This window comes from Erinaceus europaeus, chromosome 12 (assembly GCF_950295315.1).
Source record: "Erinaceus europaeus chromosome 12, mEriEur2.1, whole genome shotgun sequence".
Classification (NCBI taxonomy): Eukaryota; Metazoa; Chordata; class Mammalia; order Eulipotyphla; family Erinaceidae; genus Erinaceus; species Erinaceus europaeus.
The window spans coordinates 12,760,691-12,784,429 of NC_080173.1; the positions used below are offsets into that span (position 1 = coordinate 12,760,691).

Genomic DNA, 23,739 nt, shown 5'->3' on the forward strand with positions numbered 1-23,739 from the left:
CAGGCCCCGCCCCGGGCCCCGCCCCTCCTCCTTCACCGCGGTCACCCCGAGGCCTAGGCCGCGACTACGCGGGGCAGCGGCTACGCGGGGGCGGGTCCCGGGCTCTCGGCCCAGCGAGCTCCAGAGCGAATCCCGCCCGAGAAGGGGTCCTGGAAACAGGTGAAGAAACTCTTGAGAGAGGGGGGGCAAGTGGGCGGTTTCAGTAAGCCCCCTCGTCACGTGATCCTGGGCACGGGTGGAGGACGGGGACGGGGTGGAGAAAGGACCCGGGCGGCCGCGGAAGCCCCGACTTAGTGGGCGGGAGGGGGTGTGGAGGAGGGGGGGGAAGAATCGGGAAGGGGAGGACTGCGCCTGCGCAGAGCCTCGTTTGCCACGCCTCTTCCGGTCCGGGGATGACGGCCTTCCGGAAATGAGAGGGGGCGGGTCGCCTGTTGTCCCTGTTGTGTCTCTGGGGAAATTTGTGCCCTGATCTCTCATATTGATCCTCCCGAGTTGTAGAGAAAAAGTGCGAGGACAAAAGTCACAGTGGGGAGAGGCTCCAGTTATCTTTGTGGAGATAATGACATCACTAATGTGTGAGATTGCGGGTGACCCCACCCCTCGGGTTAATGGGATAAGCGTGGAGTTGGATTCGCTGTCAGGTTGCTTAGAGCTCGTGAATCCAGCCTTTTACTGTTTCCACAATTACCACTGTCATCAAAGCACAAATGCACAGCCAGAAACCTAGTATAGGATTTATAATGGAAATACAGGGTTCCTCAGAGTTATTGGTACTTCATAATCCTTTGTATTTTTGGCTCTGATTGCTAAAAAAATTACTAATTAGAATTCCTACATATTACATATTTCTTTCTTTGTTCGTTTTAAACATCACACACAATAATGAAGACAGCACACTACACCACCTTCACCCACCTATCTCCACACTAACTCGTTTTCTTTTTCTTTTCTTCCTCTCCCCCCCTCCCCTCCTTATTCCCCTTCTTCCTCCTCCCCTGCTCTCTCCTACTCAGCTGATCCACCTTCCTAACCTCTCTCTTCTTTGTCTCTTCCTAATTTACCTTTTGTAACCTTAAACAATGCTTAATCCCCAGTAGGATTTTTTTTTTTTACTTTTATTAATTTATTTAGGCAGCAGGGGGCTTCACTGCTTGGGTCTGGATTATTTAGATAGAAAGAAGCTGAGAGGGGCTGGAGAAATGGTAGAGCCTCAAGTCTCACCCTGGTTTGATCCCTGGCACAGTTAATACCAGAATTCTGCTCTAACTTGTCTTTCTGCTTCATGGGAAACACTTAAATATAATAAATAGCGGGGGGGGGGGGGGGAAGGCCACTAGGAGCTGTTCTTATTCAGGCACTGAGTTCTATTGATAGCTTTGGTGGAAAAAATTTATACCTATATATATTTATACATATATATATATATATTCTATTTTATTTGACAAGACAGAGAAAAATTGAGAGGGGAGGGGAGACAGAGAGAGAAAGAAACCTGGGTCCTTGAGCACATGGTTATATGTGCATATAATTGGGTGTGCCATCACTGGCCACCTGCCAATTTTTTTTAAAACTTTTTTTAAAAAAATTATTTATTAATGAGAAACATAGGAGGAGAGAGAAAGAACCAGGCATCACTCTGGCACATGTGCTACCGGGGATTGAACTCAGGACCTCATGCTTGGGAGTCCAATGCTTTATCTACTGTGCCACCTCCCGGATCACCTTTTTTTTTATTTGGTATCTGGGAATGGACACTGGCACCACATAATGGGAACACCATGGTATTGGAGAAACTTCATTATGGCGGAGCAGTGCTGTGGTACTCCCCCTCCTCATGTATCTGAAGTAAACAGGATAAAAAAAATTCAGCATGGGATTGTGTATGCATTCTCCTTAAAGAGAAGCAATTACTTATCCCTTTTGTCTCCAACTCCAGTGTACCTGATCAAACCATTTTTTTCTTATGTTGTATTTAATGTCTCTAAGCATTAAAATATATTTAATTTAGTTTCTGTGTTTGCATCTGATTTCTATTATGAAAAACTGGCTCTCCAAACAGCACCAGCTGCTAAAACAATACTCAGTTGATTGCCTGTACAGATAAGGGAGAACACTATTTGGACTTTCAAGCATGAGGTCTTGAGTTCAATCCCTAGCAACACATGTACCAGAGTGCTGTCTACTTCTTTCTCGCCTCCTTTCTCATTAATAAATAATTTTTTTTTAAAAAGTGAAAACATGGCTACTGAGAGCAAAGGATTTGTCATGTAGACACCAGCTATAACCTTGGTGGGGATATGAAAATTACAGATCTAGAGTTTCCTGATATAAAGGAGTGAGCTTTTGCATGATAAGATTTTTGTGATTATGGGTGGGTTGGGGGGGGGGTCAAATAGCATAATGGTTATGCAAAGACTCTCATGCCTGAGGCTCTGAAGTCCAAGGTTCAATCCTCCCACACCACCATAAACCAGAGCTGAACAGTGCTCTTGTGAAAAATAAATTAATTTAAAAAAAAAAAAAAAAGACTTTCGGGAGTCCTGCGGTGGCACAGCGGGTTAAGCACACGTGCTGCAAAGCGCAAGGACCAACATAAAGATTCTGGTTCAGGTCCCCGGCTCCCCACTTACAGGGGAGTGGCTTCACAGGTGGTGAAGCAGGTCTGCAGGTGTCTCTCTTTCTCTCCCCCCCTCTGTGTTCCCCCCTCCTCTCCATTTCTCTCTGTCCTATCCAACAAGGACAACAATAATAACTACAAGGGCAACAAAAGGGAATAAATAAATAAATAAATAAATATTTTTTTAAAAAAAGATTTTCATGATTACATTTCTTACCCCAGCCTTTCTCTGAGGGAAGGTGACTTTACCTGACATAATCTTTGCCTTAATAGCCCTCATAAAATGGCCCAGAATAGATAGAAACAAGGCAAAAGAATTCAAAGAATTTCACTGATCAAACTAGATGATTCTGTTCAAACCATTATAGCTGGACTGGACAGTCAATGTGAAAAAAGCTAATTACAATGGTCCGGGAGTTGGTCCGGTGCATTGAGCATGGCTTCTCAAGCATGAGGTCTTGAGTTAAATTCCTGGGAGCACATGTACCAGAGTGATGTCTGGTTCTTTCTCTCTCTCCTCCTATCTTTCCCATTAAGAAATAAATAAAATCTTGTTTTAAAAAGGGGGGCGGGCAGTGGCGCACCAGGTTAAGTGCACATAGTACGAAGCATAAGGACCTGCGCATAGATCCTGGTTCAAGCCCCCAGCTCCCCACCTGCTGGGTGGGGGTGTCGCTTCACAAGCAGTAAAGCTGGTCTGCAGGTTTCTGTCTTTCTCTTCCCCCCTCTATCTTCTTCAGCTCCTCTCAACTTCTCTTTAGCCTATCCAAAAAAATCGAAGAAAAAAAAACGTGGCTGCAGGAGCCTTGGATTGTGCAGGCACAGAGTCCCGGCAATAACCCTAGAGGCAGAGAGAGAGAGAGAGAGAGAGAGAGAGAGAGTGAGAACACACACTAATGAGGGCAGAGGATCTCAAAGTAACCTGAGTGCTGGCAGGAAGGGGCAGCCTGGGTTTTCTCTCTAGGCTGAGTGTGGGAGTACGCTTTTAAGGTGTTTTTTTTTTTGTTTTACAAATAAAGCCTGTTATTATTATTGTTGTTGTTATTTTAGGTAGAAACAGAGAGAGGTAAAGAGAAAAAGTGAAAGATACCACAACACCAAAGTTCTCTTCAATGTAGTGGGGCCCAGGCTTGAACTTGGGTCTCACACATGACAGAATACTATTCAAGTGAGCTGTTCTGCTAGCCCACCTCTTTTATCTTTAATATTTTATTTATTAATTTTGAATAGAGACAGAAATCAAGAGGAGGGGAGAGGATTCCCTCCCCCATTTTTTATTTGAAATGAATGATTGCTAGATTACAATGTATATAGTTCCACACCACAACTCCAGCCCCAAAATTATTATTTAAAAAATAGTGGTTTTATTTGTTAATTAATGAGTAGGGGAAAGAGAGAGAGAGAGAAAGAACCAGAGCATCACTAGCACATGTGATGCACTTGCAGGAAATTTTTTTTTTTCTGTCTCCAGGGTTATTGCTGGGGCTCGGTGCCTGCACTAGGAATCCACTGCTCCTGACAGCCTTTCTCTCTCTCTCTCTGTGTCTCCAGGGTTATTGCTGGGGCTCGGTGCCTGCACTACGAATCCACTGCTCCTGGAGGCTATTTTTTCCCTTTTGTTGCCCTTGTTTTTTAAATCGTCGTTGTGGTTATTATTATTGTTGTTATTGATGTTACTGTCAAGCGACTCCCCTGCAGGTGGGGAGCCGGGGCTCCAACCCGGATTATTAAGCTGGTCCTTGCGCTTTGCGCCACATGCGCTTAACCCGCTGCACTACCACCCGACTCCCTCTCTTTCCCTTTCTATCTCTCCCCTTTCTCAATTTCTCACTGCCTCTACCCAATAATAAATTAAATAAATAAATAAATAAATAAATAAGGAGTCAGGCAGTAGCGCAGCAGGTTAAGCGCACGTGGCGCGAAGCACAAGGACCGGCTTAATGATCCCGGTTCGAGCCCCCGGCTCCCCACCTGCAGGGGAGTCGCTTCACAAGTGGTGAAGCAGGTCTGCAGGTGTCTGTCTTTCTCTCCCCCTCTCTGTCTTCCCCTCCTCTCTCCATTTCTCTCTGTCCTATCCAACAACGACGACATCAGTAACAACAATAATAAGAATAATAACTACAGGAACAATAAAAAACAAGGGCAACAAAAGGGAAAATAAATAAATATCATAAATTAAATTAACTTTTAAAAAAGATTCAACATTTTAGCTTCTGCTAGTTTGGTTGGGATTCTCAAGAATCACTGCATTTTTTTCCCCCTCCTCTTTGCTAGTTTTAAATAGTGGTTTGGATCTTGCTTCTCTCTTATGCCAAAGGTGATTAGAGGGCTGCCTGATTTCTGGTGAAGAAGCATCTCTGAAGAACATCTGCTCTTCTAGGAAGAGGACGCCCCGGGCCATAGCCAGTTTTTCCTGTCACAACTGCCTATCCCTTGTGGGCAGGCTGCCTCTGGTGATGGCTGAGCCCTAACCTACGCCAGCAAATGACCTCTTCTTTCGAGGACAGAGGGACCAGTGTGCAAAATTCTAAGTCATGTTAAGCTCTGTACTCAAGGCATGGCATCGGATTCTTAAAAGGATCTTTTGGGAATTACTTCATTTTTGTTTTCTCTCTTTCTCTTTTTCTTTCTCTTTCTCTTTCTCTTTCTCTTTGCTTGTCCCCTTCCAGAAATAGCTGAAGTCTGTCACTTTTCTTTTTCTTTTTTTCTCTTCTCTTCTTTTTCTTTCTTTCTTTTTTTTTAACCAGAACACTGGTCAGCTCAGGCTTATGGTGGTGTGGGGGATCGAATCTGGGACTTCAGAGCCTCAGACATGAGAAACCTCTTTGCATAACCACTATGCTATCACTCCCATCCATGAAATCTGTCACTTTCAGGATTTCTTTCTTGCTGAAGAATGATTCCTTCAATTCCAACTATTATTTTTTTTCTTTAATAAGTATTTTGAAAATAATTTTATTGTTTGTTATTTTTACTTATTTTTTATACAGATAGAGAAATTGAGAGGGGTGGGGGCTCTCAAGCATGAGGTCCCAAGTTCCAATCCAGGTGCTAATAAAAATGGTTTTGGTTTGGCAAATTTTAGCATACACCAAATCCAGTTCACTGCATGTTTTTTTTGTGTGAATAAGTCTAGGTGGAACAGCCATGCACATTCATTTACATGTGGTGTATGACTCTGTTCTCTAGTGGGAGAATTGAATAAAGTGACAGAGTTCTAAAATTACTCTCTGTCCCTCCTGGCTCCTATTTAGGGGGTTAGGGACTACAAAGATAAGAGTGGGCTAGTACTACTTCTCCATGTAGATCTTTTTAATGTTTTCCTATTATTTTATTTTATTTTATTTTATTTTGAAACACCATCCACTGGAACCAGCCTTTCAGATCCTGCTGGCAGGAGGCATCTGCTAATCTTGGTCTTGTGGTCCGCTTGGTTTGTCAGGAATCTTCAAAAATCCATCTCAGCTGATTGGGGACAAGAGCCAACAATCAGCAATGCTGCCCAAACCTGGTGTCTACTACTTCCCCTGGGAGGTCAGTGCTGGTCACGTTCCTGATGGGGGCACGCTGAGAACATTCGGCAGGTGAGAATGGCTGCTTCTGCACATGGTGGAGGGCTGTTCAGGTGCCTCGCTCCCTAACAGAACCAATTGAAAAAAATGCATATATATCTGTCTCCTTGCTTTTTTTTTTTTTTAAGTTCTCTAGGATATATATTTTTTCTTTTCTGATTTTTTTTTTAATTGGGGAATTAATGTTTTACATTCAACAGTAAGTACAATAGTTTGTACATGCATAACATTCCCCAGTTTCCCATATAACAATACAACCCCCACTAGGTCCTCTGAATCCTTCTTGAACCTGTATTCTCCCCACCCACCCACCCCAGAGTCTTTTACTTTGGTGCGATGCGCCAATTCCATTTCAGGTTCTACTTTTTTTTTTTTTTCTGATCTTGTTTTTCAACTTCTGCCTGAGAGTGAGATCATCCCATATTCATCCTTCTGTTTCTGACTTATTTTACTCAACATGATTTTTTCAAGGTCCATCCAAGATTGGCTGAAAACAGTGAAGTCACCATTTTTTACAGCTGAGTAGTATTCCATTGTGTATATAGACCACAACTTGCTCAGCCACTCATCTGTTTGTTGGACACCTGGGTTGCTTCCAGGTTTTGGCTATTACAAATTGTGCTGCCAAGAACATATGTGTACACAGATCTTTTTGGGTTCTTTAGGATATATCCCCAGGAGAGGAATTGCAGGGTCATAGGGTAGGTCCATTTCTAGCCTTGTGAGAGTTCTCCAGACTGTTCTCCACAGAGGTTTGACCCATTGACATTCCCACCAGCAGTGTAGGAGGGTTCCTTTGACCCCACACCCTCTCCAGCATTTGCTGCTGTGACCTTTTCTGATGTATGACATTCTCACAGGAGTGAAGTGGTATCTCGTTGTTGTCTTTATTTGCATTTCTCTGGTAATCAGAGACTTGGAGCATTTTTTTCATGTGTTTCTCAGCCTTTTGGATCTCTTCTGTGGTGAATATTCTGTCTATGTCCTCCCCCCATTTTTGGATGGGGTTATTTGTTGTCTTGTTGTTGAGTCTGGCAAGCTCTTTATATATGTTGGTTATGAAACTCTTGTCTGATGTATGGCATGTAAAGATCTTCTCCCATTCTGTGAGGGTCTCTTGGTTTGGGTAGTGGTTTCTTGAGCTGTGCAGAAGCTTTTAAATTTGATGTAGTCCCATAGGTTTATACTTGCCTTAGTCTTCTTTGTAATTGGATTCGTTTCACTGAAGATGTCTTTAAAATTTATGCGGAAAAGAGTTCTGCCAATATTTTCTTCTAAGTATCTTGATAGTTTGTGGTCTAACATCCAAGTCCTTGATCCACTTGGAATTTACTTCTGTATTTGGTGAAATACAGTCGTTCAGTTTCATTCTTCTGCATGTTTCAACCCATTGTTTCCAAAACCATTTGTTGAAGAGATTCTGCTTTCCCCATTTAATAGTCTGGGCCCCTTTGTCAAAGATTAGATGTCCATAGGTGTGGGGCCTCATTTCTGGGCTCTCAATTCTATTCCACTGGTCAGTGTGTCTATTCATGTTCCAGTACCAAGCAGTTTTGATGACAATGGCCCTATAATACAGTTTGAGATCTGGGAATGTGATGCCTCCGGTTCTGTTATTTTTTCTCAAGATTGTTTTGGCAATTCTAGGTCTTTTCTGGTTCCAGATAAACATTTGTAGCATTTTTTCTATTCTCCTAAAAAATGTGCTTGGGATCTTGATGGGGATAGCATTAAATTTGTAGATGGCTCTGGGTAATATATTCATTTTGATGATGTTAATTCTTCCAACCCATGAACATGGAATATCTTTCCACTTCTTTGTGTCTTTTTCAATTTCCTTGAGTAGTGACTCATAATTTTCAGTATACAAGTCTTTCACTTCTTTGGTTAGGTTTATTCCTAGATATTTTATTGTTTTTGTTGCTATAGTAAAAGGAATTGATTTCTGGATTTCAATTTCTTCTAGCTTAGTGTTTGCATAGAGGAATGCCACTGACTTTTGAATGTTAATTTTGTAGCCTGACACCTTACTGTATTTCCTGATGATTTCCAAAAGCTTCTGGCTGGATTCCTTAGTTTTTTTCTGTGTATACGATCATGTCATCGGCAAATAGGGAAGCTTGACTTCTTCTCTTCCAATCTGTATCCCTTTAATTCCTTGTTCCTGCCTGATTGCTATGGCAAGAACTTCCAAAACTATGTTGAATAGTAATGGTGATAGTGGGCAGCCCTGTCTAGTACCTGATCTGAGTGGAAATGCTTTCAGTTTTTCACCATTGAGTATGATGTTGGCTGTATGTTTGCTATATAAAGACTCCACTATCTTGAGGAATTTTCCATCTATTCCCATTTTTTGTAGTGTTTTGATCATAAAGGGATGTTGTATTTTGTCAAAGGCTTTCTCTGCATCTATTGATACGACCATGTGGTTTTTGGTCTTTCTTTTGTTGATGTGGTGGATCACATTGATGGATTTACGTATATTAAACCAACCTTGCATGCCTGGGATAAACCCCACTAGGTCATGATGAACAATCTTTTTAATGTACTGCTGTATCCGGTTGGCTAGAATTTTGTTCAGTATTTTCGCATCTATGTTCCTCAGAGATATTGGTCTGTAGTTTTCTTTTTTGGTTATGTCCCTGTCTGCTCTGGTTTTCTCTTCCTCTCTCTCTCATAAATAAATTCCAAAAAGCATATGGAGAAAGCAGGTAGTGTAGTACCTAGTAGAGCACACATGTTATCATGCTTGGGTAATGTAGTACCTAGTAGAGCACACATGTTATCATGCTTGGGTAATGTAGTACCTAGTAGAGCACACATGTTATCATGCTTGGGTAATGTAGTACCTAGCAGAGCACACATGTTATCATGCTTGGGTACCCATGTTCAAGCCCTTGCTCCCCAGTAGCAGAGGGGAAGCTTCACAAGTGGTAGATAGTACTGCAGGTGTCTTTCTTTCTTTCTGTCTCACCCTCTATGAAAAGAAAAAAAAAGTTACTGAAAACAGTAGAGCTGTGTAGGCACTTCTTCTTCTTCTAGCGTTTGCCCTTCTTCCGTAGCCAGTCAACAGCGTCAGGTTGAGCCTGATGTCAAGTTTCGAGATCTCCTTTGAATCTGGAGAGGTGGCAGTCATTGACTATGTGGGTCATTGTCTGTAGCCGCAGGGGCAGTTCGGGTCATCTCTGGCACTAAGACTCATTGATAATCTCAACAACCAAAAAAAAAAAAAAAATAGCTTATGGCAAGGACTGGGGAGATAGCATAGTGGTTATGCAAATGACTATCATGCCCGAGGCTCTGAGCTCCCAAAATCCCCACCATAAACCAGAGCTGAGCAGTGTTCTGGTTAAAAAAAAAAAAAAAAAAAGAATGTGGTCTGGGAGGTGGCGTAGTGGATAAAGTGTCGGACTCTCAAGCATGAGGTCCTGAGTTCAATCCCCAGCAGCACATGTACCAGAGTGATGTCTGATTCCCTCTCTCTCTCTCTCTCTCTCTCTTCCTTTTGCATAAATAAATAAATAAAGTCTTTAAAAAGAATCATCAGTTTAAATACATTTATACCACCAATGAACACATGAAAAGCTAATCAGAGCCATTGGTACCATTAAAATTAAACTAAGACCACAATGACGTGGTATTTCATCTCCACTGGAATGACTACGTTAATTTTCTTTTATTATTATTACTATTTTGTCATAGGAGCACTGCAAACAAACAAGAGTGTCTACCAAGTTCTGGTGAGGATGTGGAATAATTTAAACCCTCCTCCTTTGCTGGTGGGGTATTAAACCACTGTGAAAATACAGCCACCGTGAAAAACAACCTGACAGTTTCTTTTAAACAGATTGAGCATACAATCCAGCAATCCCACTTGGGTGTTTACAAAGAGAAATATGTCTGTCAGCACGAAGACTTGTAAGCAGAGTGTTTGTATCAGTTTGTTTATAATAGCCCAGAACTGAGAGCCAAGTGCATTCGCTGGTGAATGGATGGATCAACAAGTCATTTGTTTAGTAGAGTGCTGATAATAAAACAATAAAAAGGAACAAACTGGGGTGGGGTGGTGATGCACCTGGTTGAGCTCATTTCCAGTGTGAAAGGACCCAAGTTCAAGCCCCTAATCCCCATATGCAGGACGGAAACTTCAAGAGTGGTGAGGTGGGCAGGGATAGCTAGCATAATGGTTATGCAGCAAAACTCTCATGTCTGAAGCTCCAAAGTCCCAGGTTCAATCTCCCACACTTCCATAAACCAGAGCTGATCAGTGCCCTGGTAAAATAAATAAATAAATAAATAAATAAATAAATAAATAAATAAATAGTGGTGAGGCAGAGCTGCAGCTCTCTCCTGCTTCCCTCTCAATTTCTCTCAGTCTCCATCTAAAAATAAATAAGTAAATAAGGACAAACTGCTAATTTACCCAGCTATATAATGAAACCTCTAGACCCCAATCATGGATGAAAGGAACTAGACCCCCCAAAATTTATGCTATTATTATTTAATTTCTATGAGGTCCTTGATTAAGAAGACTCATCTGTAGGGAGTCGGGTGCAGCAGGTTAAGCGCATGTGGCGCAAAGTGCAAGGACCAGTGTAAGGATCCTGGTTTGAGCCCCCAGCTCCCCACCTGCAGGGGAGTCGCTTCACAGGCGGTGAAGCAGGTCTGCAGGTGTCTATCTTTCTCTCCCCCTCGCTGTCTTCCTCTCCTCTCTCTATTTCTCTCTGTCCTATCCAACTACAATGACATCAGTAACAACAATAAAACAAGGGCAACAAAAGGGAAAGTAAATAAATAAATATTAAAAATTTACAAAAAAAAGAAAGAAAGAAAGAAAAGAAAATCATCATCATCCTCTGACCTCTAGGTTAAACCTCTACGACATGACCCAGTCCCAGGTGACCCTGACGGCTCATCGTGGATCTGAGTGGCACCAAGTCCTTGTCTGTACCAAGCTGGTGGAACCATTTCAAGCCCAGGTGGGCTCCCTGTACATCGTTCTTGGGGAGCTGGAACATCAGAAGGGTAAGTCAGACACCCCCTTTTCTCTCTGGGTTCTGGGTCTGGGCAGTCTTTTGGGTGACCCATTCAGGACTCAGTCTGGCTTGGGACCAAATAGGAATCTCTCAGTAAAGTTATGTTCCTGATCAGCCCACAAGTTCAAGAACTCAATTGGAAACAGATGTGATCAGACTCAAAGTACACTTTCCAAGAGAGCAAGAGGAATTATTGGTTTCTGAAGGCCTAGTGTGTGGTGGTTTACTTAAATATCTTAAAAACAAAACCAAACAAAAAACTGTATTTAGGGCTGGAGAATAGCACAGTAGTTATGCAAAACAACTTTCATTCCTGAGACTCCAAAGGTCCCAGGTTCAATTCACAGCACCACTGTAAGCCAGAGCTGAGTGTGCTATGGTCTTCCTCTCTGTATCTCTCTCATTAAAATATATTATATTAAATAAATAAAATATATTATATAAAAAATAGATAAGAGTAAAGCATCACTCTGGCACAGTGCCAGGGATTAAACACAGGACCTCATGCCTGAGAATTCAATGCCTTATCTCCTGTGCCACCATCCAGACTACCTTAAATATCTTTGGACCTACCCACCAGCCCATAATCTGAGTCATATGGTTGCTGTTTTATAGAGGAGACTCAAATCTGGGTCACGTGCATGACGAAGCACTGTCCAGGTGAGTTATCATGGCTCTCATCAGATGTCTGGCTAAAGAAGTGATAGGAGATAGATTCCATGGAATACTACTCTGCAGTTAAAAAAAATGATATTGTGGATGGAACTGGACGTGATTTATGCTTAGCAAGATGAAGCAGGTCTGCAGGTCTCTCTCCCTTGTTACTTCCCCTTCTCTTAATTTCTCTCTGTCATAATCAGGAAAAAAAATAGATATAAAAAGAAAAGGAGCCCCCGGCTCCCCACCTGCAGGGGAGTCGCTTCACAGGTGGTGAAGCAGGTCTGCAGGTGTCTGTCTTTCTCTCCCCCTCTCTGTCTTCCCCTCCTCTCTCCATTTCTCTCTGTGCTGTCCCAATGACAACAATAATAACTACAACAATAAAACAACTAGGGCAACAAAAGGGAATAAATAAATAAATATTAAAAAAAAAAGAAAAGGAAAGAAAAAGTGGCTACCAAGGGCATTTGCTCCTTAAAGTTCTCCTCCCCCTTCCTTCCTTCCTTCCTTCCTTCCTTCCTTCCTTCCTTCCTTCCTTCCTTCGCCTCCAGGCTTATGGCTGGGGCTCAGTACTGGCACTACGAATTCACTGTTCCTGATGACCATTTTTTCCCATTTTTTTTTTCCTCCTCCAAGGTTATTGCTGGGCTCGGTGCCTGCACCATGAATCCACCGCTCCTGGAGGCCATTTTTCCCCCCTTTTGTTGCCCTTGTTGTAGCTTCGTTGTGGTTATTATTATTGCCCTTGTTGACGCATTTCGTTGTTGGATAGGACAGAGAGAAATGGAGAGAGGAGGGGAAGACAGAGAGGGGGAGAGAAAGACAGACACCTGAAGACCTGCTTCACCACCTGTGAAGCGACTCCCCTGCAGGTGGGGAGCCGGGGGCTCGAACCGGGATCCTTACTCCGGTCCCTGCGCTTTGCGCCACATGCGCTTAACCCACTGCGCCACCGCCCGACCCCCCATTTTTTCCCATTTATTTGTTGTTGTTCTGTTGCTGCTGTTGGATAGGAAGAGAGAAATTGAGAGAAGAAAGGAACATAGAAAGGCGGAGAGAAAGACACTTGCAGACCTGCTCCACAACTTGTGAAGAACCACCCCCCCCATCCCTGCAGGTGGGGAAGCTGAGGGCTCGAACCAGGATCCTTGCACAGGTCCCTGTGCTTTGTACTACATGTACTTAACCTGGTGTGCTAACAACGACATCATTAACAACAATTATAACTACAACAACAATAAAAAAAAACTGCAACAAAACGGAAAATAAATAAATATAATTTTTTTTTTTAAAGTCTGGTGCACTGCATCAGGGAGGAAAGTAATCAAATGGTGTCGACTTTATATTTATTTGACTTCATGAAAGTTAATCTTTTTGAGTTTTCTTTCTTTTTTTAATATTTATTTATTCCCTTTTGTTGCCCTTGTTTTATTGTTGTAGTTATTATTGTTGTTGTTACTGATGTCGTTGTTGTTGACAAAGAGGGGGAGAGAAAGAGAGACACCTGCAGAAGACCTACTTCACCGCCCGTGAAGCGACCCCCCGGAGGCTCTAACAGGTTTCCTTACGCCTGTCCTTGTACTTTGCACCATGTGCCCTTAACCCGGTGCCTACTGCCCAACTCCCAAAAGTTAATCTTTATTCAGGCTTATACCTTTGAATTCACAGAGCTCTGGTTCTCAATGTTGATTTCATGGGGGTGGGGATGCACGCAAAAGGCAATTGCATAACTGATTTCCACTTTGATTTCAGCCCATATAACTGCACTGAGCCCCAGAAGTGAGTACTTACTGGGAGCACTCTGAACCAAAGGTTCAGTATCTGAGACTGAAACTTGAGATTTGACCATAGATACAGAGAGGGCTTGAAACTAGCATGGAGCCGGTCCCCACTGGACTAAAGAAAAGCTTTGGGGCTGTGGTCTTTTCCTCTCTTTCTGTCTGTCTCTGTAATATTACCTAACATCTTGTCCATATTCACTTTGCTGCAATGGCCTCAAAAAATCTTTTTACAATTGTAAAAATCGTAATAGTTGTGCAAGGATCAGCACAGGGATCCCAGTTCGAGCCCCGGCTCCCCACCTGCAAGAGAGTCGCTTCCTAAGCGGTGAAGCAGGTCTGCAGGTCTTTCTCTCCTCCTCTCTGTCCTCCCTTCCCTCTTAATTTCTCTCTGTCCTATCCAATAACAACAACAAAAATGGGAAAAATGGCCTCCAGGAACAGTGGATTCGTAGTGCAGGCACCGAGCCCCAGCGATAACCCTGGAGGCAAAAAAAAAAAAAAATACATATATATATATATATTTATTTATATATATTTGAAATATATTTCAAATTAGGATACAAATAAGATCTCTACTTTGCATTTGAATCACAAATATCTGTAATTGTTCTGTCTTCCTTGAACTGGGATCTTTATGCCAGTCCTTGTGCTTCAAGCCACATGCACTTAACCTGCTGCACTTCTGCCCGACTGTTCAATATTATAAAATTTTAGGGACATAGTTTCACACACCTATATAGATCTATAAAACTCACTGACAATTTAAAAAATTTTTTTATATTTATTTATTTATTTGTTCCCTTTTGTTGTCCTTGTTGTTTGATTGTTGTAGTTATTATTGATGTCGTCGTTGTTGGATAGGACAGAGAGAAATGGAGAGAGGAGGGGAAGACAGAGAGGGGGAGAGAAAGACAGACACCCTGTAGACCTGCTTCACTGCCTGTGAAGCGACTCCCCTATAGTTGGGGAGCCAGGGGCTCGAACCGGGATCCTTGTGCCTGTCCTTGCGCTTTGCACCATTTGCGCTTAACCAGCTGCGCTACCACTGGACTCCCCCACAATTTTTTTTTTTTTAAATGCCACTTCCTAGGAAACTTTTTTGTCCTGTGCAATTTTCTAGAACCAGGTATTGGCAGTTGTTTCCTATTGGTTGCTAAACTTGTCCCTTTATCCCGTGGGTTTATTCTGTCTTTTTTCCTCTACGGCTTGTGTTCCAGGGAAACCAAATAGTTAAGGAGAGAAAGTTCTTAAGAGGATAACCACAGTCAGCAAATGTGAGAGAGATGGTTAAATTCGTTATCCATCATTTTATTTTATTTTATTTTATTTATTGGATAGATAGAGACAACCAGAAATCGAGAGGGAAGGGGAAATAGAGAGGAAGAGAGACAGAGAGATACCTGCAGCCCTGCTTCACCACTCGCAAAGCTTTCCCCCTGCAAGTGAGGACCAGGGGCTTGAACCTGGGTCCTTGCGCACTGTGATGTGTGAGTTTAACCAGGTGCACCACCGCCTGGCCCCCTAGCCATCACTTTATTTATTTCTTATTTATTTGTTTGTTTTGGCTAGAGACAGAGTGGCAGAGAGAAAGTGATAGAGACCACTGCACACTTCCTTCAAGGTGGTGGAGGCTGGACTCAGAGCTGAGTTGTGCACATGGCAAAGCAGCGATACTATCCAGGTGAGCTATTTCACTGGCATAGTTCTGACTTTTTTTTGCTTGCTTTTTGTCCCCCAAGTTTACCATTTTTTTTAAAAGTACTGCAGCAGCATTTTTTTAAAAAAAGATTTTATCTTTATTTATTAATGAGAAAGATAGGAGAAAGAACCAGACATCACTGTAGTATATGTATTGCCGTGAACTCACAACCTCATGCTTGAGAGTCCAGTGCTTTATCTTTGCACCACCTCCTGCATCACTCACATTTCTAAATAATATCTGCTCTTCACTCCCCACTGAAGGCAGTGGGGTGTGGGCGGAGGACGCTACATGTGGGCTGAGTACAGGAATGATCCCTAACCTTCAGCCTGGGTGGTGTCACTGGCTGGGCTGTTTTCAAAACCTTTCTCTCTGCCCTCTGGCCAGGTCCTAAGTCCTGTGAAATCTTAAAGGTCAGCCAGTCCCAGATCCTACCCTGTGCAAAGGTGGTTAGTCTGAAAACAGGTGAGAAGCCTCCTAAAGTCACCTTGGCACCAAGAAAGTCACTTTTCTGAAGTGTTTGCACACAGACGTAGCTGAGGAGCTAGAAGAGGCGAGAAAATACCAGCCGTGTGCTGACACCTACTGTCTGGGACACCTTCTTCAGCCTCCAAGCTAAGGACCGAGGGCTCCTTTCCAGGGATTCAGGTCAAGTTGGGGCACAGCCTTCCCCATCTGTGCTCAGAGTTCCTGGTAGGAGTCTTGCTCAAAGCTCCTTCAAGTCCCCTGATAAGTCCGCCCACTTGTGGTTTGTTCCCTCCCAGCCCTTGTTCCCATTCTCAGAAGCCTTCTCTGTCTGGCTTGCTTGGGGACTTGCTTCAAACCTGACTTGTCACAACAGCACTTCCTCCTCCCCCTCCCCCACGGATCTGGATCCACCTCAAAAGCTGCACCCAGAGGTGGGGCCGAGATCCAGAACTGCCAGTGCTCACCCACTGGGTACTGCTGGCCCACTTCTGCCTCCACACCTGTTGCCACCCTTGTTGTTTTTTTTTATTGTTGTAGCTATTATTGTTGCTGTTATTGATGTTGTTGTTGCTGAATAAGACAGAGAGAAATGGGGAGAGGAGGGGAAGACAGAGAGGAGGAGAGAAAGACAGACACCTGCAGACCTGCTTCACCACCTGTGAAGCGACTCCCCTGCAGGTGGGGAGCCAGGGATCCTTACGCCAGTCCTATGTGTGCTTAACCTGGTGTGCCACCACCCAACCCCCTGTTTCTCTCTTTCTATGTGAAAAAGTCAACCCAGAGCAGAGAAAACCCAGTGAGAATAACAACAACAAAATTAAAAAAAAAAAAAAAAGGGAGTCGGGCCATAGCACAGTGGTTTAAGTGCAGGTGGTGCAAAGCACAAGGACCCGTGTAAGGATCCTGGTTTGAGCCCCCGGCTTCCCACCTTCATAGTCGCTTCATAGGTGGTGAAGCAGGTCTACAGGTGTCTGTCTTTCTCCCCCGCCCCCGTCTTCCCCTCCTCTCTCCATTTCTCTCTGTCCTATCTTAACAACAACGACATCAATAATAACTACAACAATAAAACAAGGGCAACAGAAGAGAATAAATAAATATTAAAAAGAAAAGAAAAAGAAAAACACACAAAAAACACTCAGGACTGAGAACAAGTCAAGAAGAAACCGCATCTGTAGTGCATTTTGCTTGAGAGTCCAACGCCTTATCTACCGTGCCACCTCCCAGACCACTGTAAGTGTATTCTGTTGACTCTTGAGCAGTCACCACTCATTCCTGGTGTTTGTGTCTTTCAGAGGGACGTTCCTTGGTGAAGGCTCGGGTGCTGACCTGTGTGGAGGGAATGAATCTGCTCTTGTTGGAACAAGCCATCCGGGAGCAGAGGCTGTACCAGCAGGACAGGGAGAGCAGCCAGCAGAAAATGGCAGCTCCTGGAAGACACCCACCTCCACCTGCTCCTGGGCCCAAGCCCATTGGAGATGCTGAACACGAGACTTCCCCATAGTGACTATCTACTCGGGAACCACAGTGGGTTTATTAATTTGAGATTGTCTCTGACAGCAAGTGAACCTGCTGTCACCCCTCACTCTCACCCCTTTGTATACCCACCCCCCTTCCACCCAAATCAGGAGACTACAGGAGACTGAGCTCTGGGGGGCGGGGTCCCTGTGTGCCTTGTGTGGGGCCATGGAGGGCTCCAGAAGATCCTGATGAATAAAAGCAGCAGAGGGAGACCTCCTTGTGTGTGTACGAGGTGCAGCGCCGGCACTGACCAGGAGGGGGAGCTCTGAGCAGCAGCAGCCCGTGGGCAGGAAGGCAGCAGGAGTGCAAGGTCTCTGGTGAATTCTGGGCCCTGGGCCTGAGGGGAGGCTGCTGGGGACAGCTGGGGTACTGCTGAGGAGCCAGAGGGACTAGGGGGTCTCCCCCACAAAGGTTTTATCCTCAGAGGAGGCCCAGTGTCCCCAGACAGCTCAGGCCTTTTCCCTCACCCTAGTCGACTGGTCCAGGGCAAAACTGGGACTTTGGAGACCCTCCCTGACCCCTGACCTCTGCCCCTACTGACTGACCTCAGTCCCCCCCAGGAAACCCTTCTCGACCACCTTCCACCTCCAGAGCCCAGACTGACCAGGCAGGAATGGGGGCGTCGGCACCAAGTTTGGGCCCTGCTGCGCCCCGTAGCCAGGCACTGGGCGGGAGGCCTGGGGGCTGCCAGGGCTGGGCTGGGCGAGGGCAGTGGAAGCCGGGTCCCAGGGACAGGCTGGGGTGGCGGGGCCGGAGCAACCTGGCAGGCTGAGCTGGCTTGCCCTGTGGGTCACAGGTCTGGGGGGCCGGGGACCCCAGGAGGAGGGAGTTAGGCAGGCAGCCCGGGGAGACTGGGGGGAGCCCCAGGGCACTGAGTGTGGGGGCAAATGCCCTGGCTGCTGTCTGTTTCCTGGGCAGCTCTCCGGACATGGATGTATTCCAGAAGGTGGAGAAGATTGGCGAGGGCACCTACGGGGTGGTGTACAAGGCCAGAAATAAGGAGACGGGCCAGCTGGTAGCCCTCAAGAAGATCAGGTTGGATCTGTGAGTGCTGGGACACCCCCTCTGAGACACCCTGCCCAGGGGTGCCCACAGCCTGAGTGCCTCACCCATGCCTCAGTTCAGGCATTTATATCCAAATCCCTTTCCCGAGTGCCGCCACGTTTGTTACGTGGGGGTGGCCACAGAAGCATGAGCCTCACCCTGACCAGGCCCTGGAGCCCTGAGGACAACAAGTATTTCCAAGGAGCACAGACCCCCATATTGGGGTGATAGCTCCCACCACTGGAAGCACTTTATTTTTATTTTTTTATTTCTGTCTCTACTACTGTGCTCTCATTTCCTGCAGGGAGACTGAAGGGGTCCCAAGCACTGCCATCAGGGAGATCTCCTTGCTCAAAGAGCTTAAACATCCCAACATTGTCAGGTGAGGTGGGAGGAAGAGGCTGAAAACTGGGCCCCTCTCAGTGGGGCCGGGGCCGCATTCTGACTGGCGTCTTCCGGCCAGGCTGCTGGATGTGATGCACAGCGAGAAGAAGCTTTACCTAGTGTTTGAGTTCCTCAGCCAGGACCTGAAGAAGTACATGGACTCTACCCTGACCTCCGAGTTGCCCCTGCACTTAATCAAGGTATGGAGCATGGACAGGGAGGACCCGTAACGCCTGCCCGGCGGCCTCACTTCCGCTCAGCCAGCTGCTCCTCACCCTCTCCCTCTCCTTCCAGAGCTACCTCTTCCAGCTGCTGCAAGGAGTGAACTTTTGCCATTCTCATCGGGTCATTCACCGAGACCTGAAGCCCCAGAATCTGCTCATCAACGAGTTGGGTGCCATCAAACTGGCTGACTTTGGACTGGCCCGAGCCTTTGGGGTGCCTCTGCGGACCTACACTCATGAGGTAATGTGCGTAGAACGTAGGGGAGGGAGGCACTTCCAGCTGTGCACTCTGCCACCCTGAAGGATGTGCTTCTCTTGTCCCAATAGGTGGTGACACTCTGGTATCGAGCCCCTGAGATCCTCTTGGGCTGCAAGTTCTACTCAACGGCCGTGGATGTCTGGAGTATTGGCTGCATCTTTGCAGAGATGGTAGAGAAAGGGACAAATAGGACTACAGGGAGGCCACTGGCAGGTTCCTGTGGAGTTGGGGGACAGAGTTCTTTCTCTTTTTAAAAAAATCCTTTTATTTTTAAAAATTTTATTTATTATTGGATAGAGACAGAGAAAAATTGAGAGGGGAAGATAGAGAGAGACAGAGAGGGAAAGAGACAGAGAGACACCTGCAGCCCTGCTTCACCACTCCTGAAGCTTTCCCCCTGCAGGTGGGGACCAGGGGCTTGAACCTGGCTCCTTGTACACTGTAATGTGTGCGCTTAACTAGGCGCACCACTGACTGGCCCCCTGAAGCTCTGATTCTCCTGTTGTAGGTAGATTAAAAGGTATTCGGGACTGGCTGAAGGACTGAGAAAAATGGTCTTATTCCAGAAAAGGGCAGGATTCGTAGCACAGCTCTGGGAAAGATCCTTTGAAGATGCCTTCCTGGTCTGGCTGTTTATCTGGCATAGGATTCTATACAAGGGAGTGGACACCACCTCTTCCCCTCTTCCCCATCCCAGGTAACCCGCAGGGCCCTGTTTCCTGGAGACTCTGAGATTGACCAGCTCTTTCGTATCTTTCGGACCCTTGGGACACCCAGTGAGGCTGTGTGGCCAGGAGTCACCCAGCTGCCTGACTATAAAGGCAGCTTCCCCAGGTGGACCAGGAAGGGGCTGGAAGAGATTGTACCCAGTCTGGAACCAGAAGGCCAGGACCTGCTTATGGTAGGTTACAGGTATGTGGTAGGGAAGGAGTGCTCCAGCCACTGCTGCTACTAAAAGTGTCCCCTTTGCCAGTCTCTCTTTCCCCCCACCACATCTCTCTTACTTTTTAAATTCATATATATTATTTATTCACATGAGAGAGAGAAGAGAATGAAAGAGAACTAGAGTCTCACTCTGGTACATGTGATTCCAGGGATCAAACTCTCAACCTCATGCCTCCAAGTCCAGTGTGTTAGCCACTGCACCACCTTCCTGGCCACAAGCCAATCTCTTATATAACTCTGGCTCGTCTGTCCAAACTAATAAATTTTCTTTTTTTAATTTTTTAATTATCTCTATTTATTGAATAGAGACAGCCAGAAATTGAGAGGGTAGGGGAGTTATAGAGGGAAAGAGAGAGAGAGACACCTGCAGCCCTGCTTTACCACTTGCAAAGCTTTCCTTCTGCAGGTGAGGACTGGGAGCTCGAACCCGGGTCCTTGAGCACTGTAACATGTGCACTCAACCAGGTGTGCCACCACCTTGTCCCTTAATAAATTTTCTGATACCTGTACATAGTTGGCTTGTTCCTGGCCCTATTCATATTGAATATTCAGCCTAGATACTTCACCCATGAGCAGTCCAACATCCTCTCCCGTTAGTATTTTTTCCCCCAGCCAAAGCACTACTAACCTTCACTTGTGGAGATTGAACCTGGGACCTCTGGTCCTTCAGGCATGAGAGTTGGTTGCATTACCAATAGTTTTGTTTCCTTGGCCCAACATGATTCATTAAAAAAAATTTTTACTTATTTATAGAGAGAGAGAAAGAGAAGAGGGGACCAGAGCCCTGACTCCTGACTTCTTTTATTATTTTTTCTTGGAGCTGAGCCTCTCAGATATGCTATTTCACCACTCCTGGACTAACATTAAAAATATATATATATTTATTCCCTTTTGTTGCCCTTGTTGTTTTATTGTCATAGTTATTATTGTCATCATTGTTGGATAGGACAGAGAGAAATGGAGAGAGGAGGGGAAGACAGAGAGGGGGAGAGAAGCGACTCCCCTGCAGGTGGGGAGCCAGAGAGGCTCAAACTGGGATCCTTATGCCAGTCCTTGAGCTTTGCGCCACATGCGCTTAAACCCGCTGCGCTACCGCCTGACTCCCTGGACTAACATTTTTTTTAAAGATATATTTATTATATGAAAGAAAAAAAATAACTAGAGCATCACTCTGGCACATGCAATGCCAGGGATTGAACCTAAGAACTCATGTTTTTAAGTCCAAAGCTCTAACTACCGCATCCCGTCCTGAGCTGCCAGACTAACTTTTTCATTCTGAGAGAGGATGTGGCACTTTGGGAGCTTCCTCTAGTACCGCGCCACTCTCATGTGGTGCCTGTGTATGTGCCCTACCTGGTGAGCCATCGCAATGCCCCAGCTTCATGTTTTAAGATTAGTGAAAGAGAGAGAGAGAACCAGAGGACCACTCCAGCATAGGTGCTGTCAGGACCAACTTGGGGCTTCACCCAGACAAATCCTGCGCTCTGCCTGCTGATCACCCCCTGGGCTGTTAGTTAGCTTTGTTTTTATTCTGTGATTCTCACTTCCCCTCCCCCGAAGTTATTTATTTCTTTTCTTTTTTCTTTTTTGGCCTCCAGGGTTATTGCTGGGGCTCAGTGCCTGCACTATGAATCCACTGCTCCTCGAGGCCATTTTCTTCCCCCTTTGTTGCCCTTGTGTTGTAGCCTTCTTGTGGTTTTTATTGTTGTTGTTCGTTGTTGGGTAGGACAGAGAGAAATGGAGAGAGGTGGGGAAGACAGAGGGGGAGAGAAAGATAGACACCTGCAGACCTGCTTCACCGCCTGTGAAGTGACTCCCCGCAGGTGGGGAGCCGGGGGCTCGAACCTGGATCCTTAACGCCACGTGTGCTTAACTCGCTGTGCTACCACCCGACCCCCTATTTATTTATTTTCTAATGTTTCCTTGTGGGTGTCATTAACCCATCTCGGCTGTAAGCTTATCCTGATGGGGCACCATACCTCCTACCTGTGGTGGTTTCACAGTATTCAGACTAGACTATTCGTTCCCTGCTATCTGGGTTCCTGTTGCATCATCTTGATCCCTTCGACTGGCCCAGGCCCAACTGCCCACAAGACTTCTGGCAGGGCTTTGTGTCCACACAGACTGGGCACCAATTTCTCCCACTGGGTCACAGGAAAGCAGAACAGTGTTTTTCATCTGCCAGCTGTGTGTCCTGTCTTTGACAAAAGTCTGTGTGTATCAACTCCCCCCCAGTGCCAGAAGGGCAGCACAGATGCCCAACGAGACGCTAAGCACTCTGTCCTGGTGATTCTAAGGCAGTGGATCCGTCCATGTCCTGGCTGGGAACTCCACCCCCCACCCCCAGGACAGGTTTTTCCCCTCCCTCACTTCCTGATGTGCAGAGAAAATTCTGTTTCAATTAAAAGTAGGCTGGGGCCTGGAAACCTCAGTAAGGAAGGAGACTGACTGAGCCTCGGTAGCCTAAAGAGACCTGGAGTGACTCAACAGGACTGACTAGAACTGATTTTCTTTTCTCCATCTTCTGGGAGTCCCTCAAACTGGCTCTGGAACTAGGAGCTAGTGGTGTCTCACTGTTCTGGTTTTGAAGGCAGAACTTCAAAACCAGAACAGTGAGGCTGGAGGCCCTCTGACTGGAACCTGGTGCTTCTCCACCCTTCCCTGGCCATCTCCAAGCCTCATCTCTTCCTCTTCCTTTGCAGCAACTCCTGCAGTATGACCCCAACCAGCGGATCTCAGCCAAGACTGCCCTTGCCCACCCATACTTTTCATCCACCGAGGCCTCCCCTGCTCCACGCCCTTTTGTGCTGGACAGATTCTGTCGCTGAGACCACTTGAGGCTGTAGAAGTTCTCTCCAACTGCTACCGCAGCTGCCTCCTCCCCACAGACACCCTAAGAAAGAGAGGAGAGCAAAGCTCTAAGGAATTTGGATTAGCCACCAGAGGGCTGAGTTTGGGTTAGTCCTGCCAATGATTTAGAGTTCCTGTGTTGTTTGTTGGGTTTGATGGTGTGTTTTCAAGATGCTGTCACGGAGTCTCCATACACAAGGGAGACTGGGTTTGTTAGAGGCTGGGTCCCAGAACAAGTGCCAAGGGCATCAGGAAGCGGGCCCAGGCTCCAGGCAAGTCATTCCCATGGTCCTTCCTGGGCCCTGCCCTCAGCCTCATAGCCATACCTCCAGGGAAATGGTGCCACCTGCTGGCCATTTTGGATTTAAAAATGTTTGGGAGAAAAACTGAGTTCAAGTTAAAGAGTTCCATGCTAAACAAGAAGCTGGGTGGAGGGACCTGACCCCAGAGGGGTGGGGGTGGAGCGGTTGGTGGCATGTGTGACTATTCTAAATAGTTGTCTTGTCACCTAGAATGTACTTTAGTTTGCCTCTGGCTTTCAGAACAAGAAATAAAAGTCACTCGTTTATGAGTTTTCCTGTGCTTTTCTGCTCATGGGAGTCTCGAGGGTCTCACTGATGAGGGAGAGGCTATAGAGGACTGCAGACTGTTGGGGACGAAGGGGCCACTGCATGGCCTGCTCCCA

General features: G+C 45.7%; 2 protein-coding genes across 7 annotated transcripts; both read left to right on the forward strand.

Moving 5' to 3' along the window:
* The first annotated feature begins 9 nt into the window (after positions 1-9).
* Positions 10-17,560, forward strand: TEN1 (TEN1 subunit of CST complex). The gene is made up of 4 exons (XM_060202796.1): positions 10-159; positions 6,060-6,201; positions 11,057-11,214; positions 17,123-17,560. Exons 2-4 carry the CDS (start codon positions 6,113-6,115, stop codon positions 17,329-17,331), a joined length of 456 nt encoding a protein of 151 aa, XP_060058779.1. The 5' UTR covers positions 10-159; positions 6,060-6,112; the 3' UTR covers positions 17,332-17,560.
* Positions 17,525-23,625, forward strand: CDK3 (cyclin dependent kinase 3). 6 transcript variants are annotated; one of them, XM_060202791.1, is made up of 8 exons: positions 17,525-17,658; positions 18,267-18,392; positions 18,697-18,774; positions 18,856-18,976; positions 19,071-19,241; positions 19,328-19,429; positions 19,957-20,171; positions 22,907-23,625. In XM_060202791.1, exons 2-8 carry the CDS (start codon positions 18,277-18,279, stop codon positions 23,040-23,042), a joined length of 939 nt encoding a protein of 312 aa, XP_060058774.1. In that variant the 5' UTR covers positions 17,525-17,658; positions 18,267-18,276; the 3' UTR covers positions 23,043-23,625. The 6 variants fall into 6 exon arrangements, with proteins under 6 accessions (XP_060058774.1, XP_007536814.1, XP_060058777.1 ...); XM_007536752.3 differs by having other exon boundaries at positions 19,957-20,160; XM_060202792.1 differs by having other exon boundaries at positions 17,551-17,665.
* The last annotated feature ends 114 nt before the right edge of the window (positions 23,626-23,739 follow it).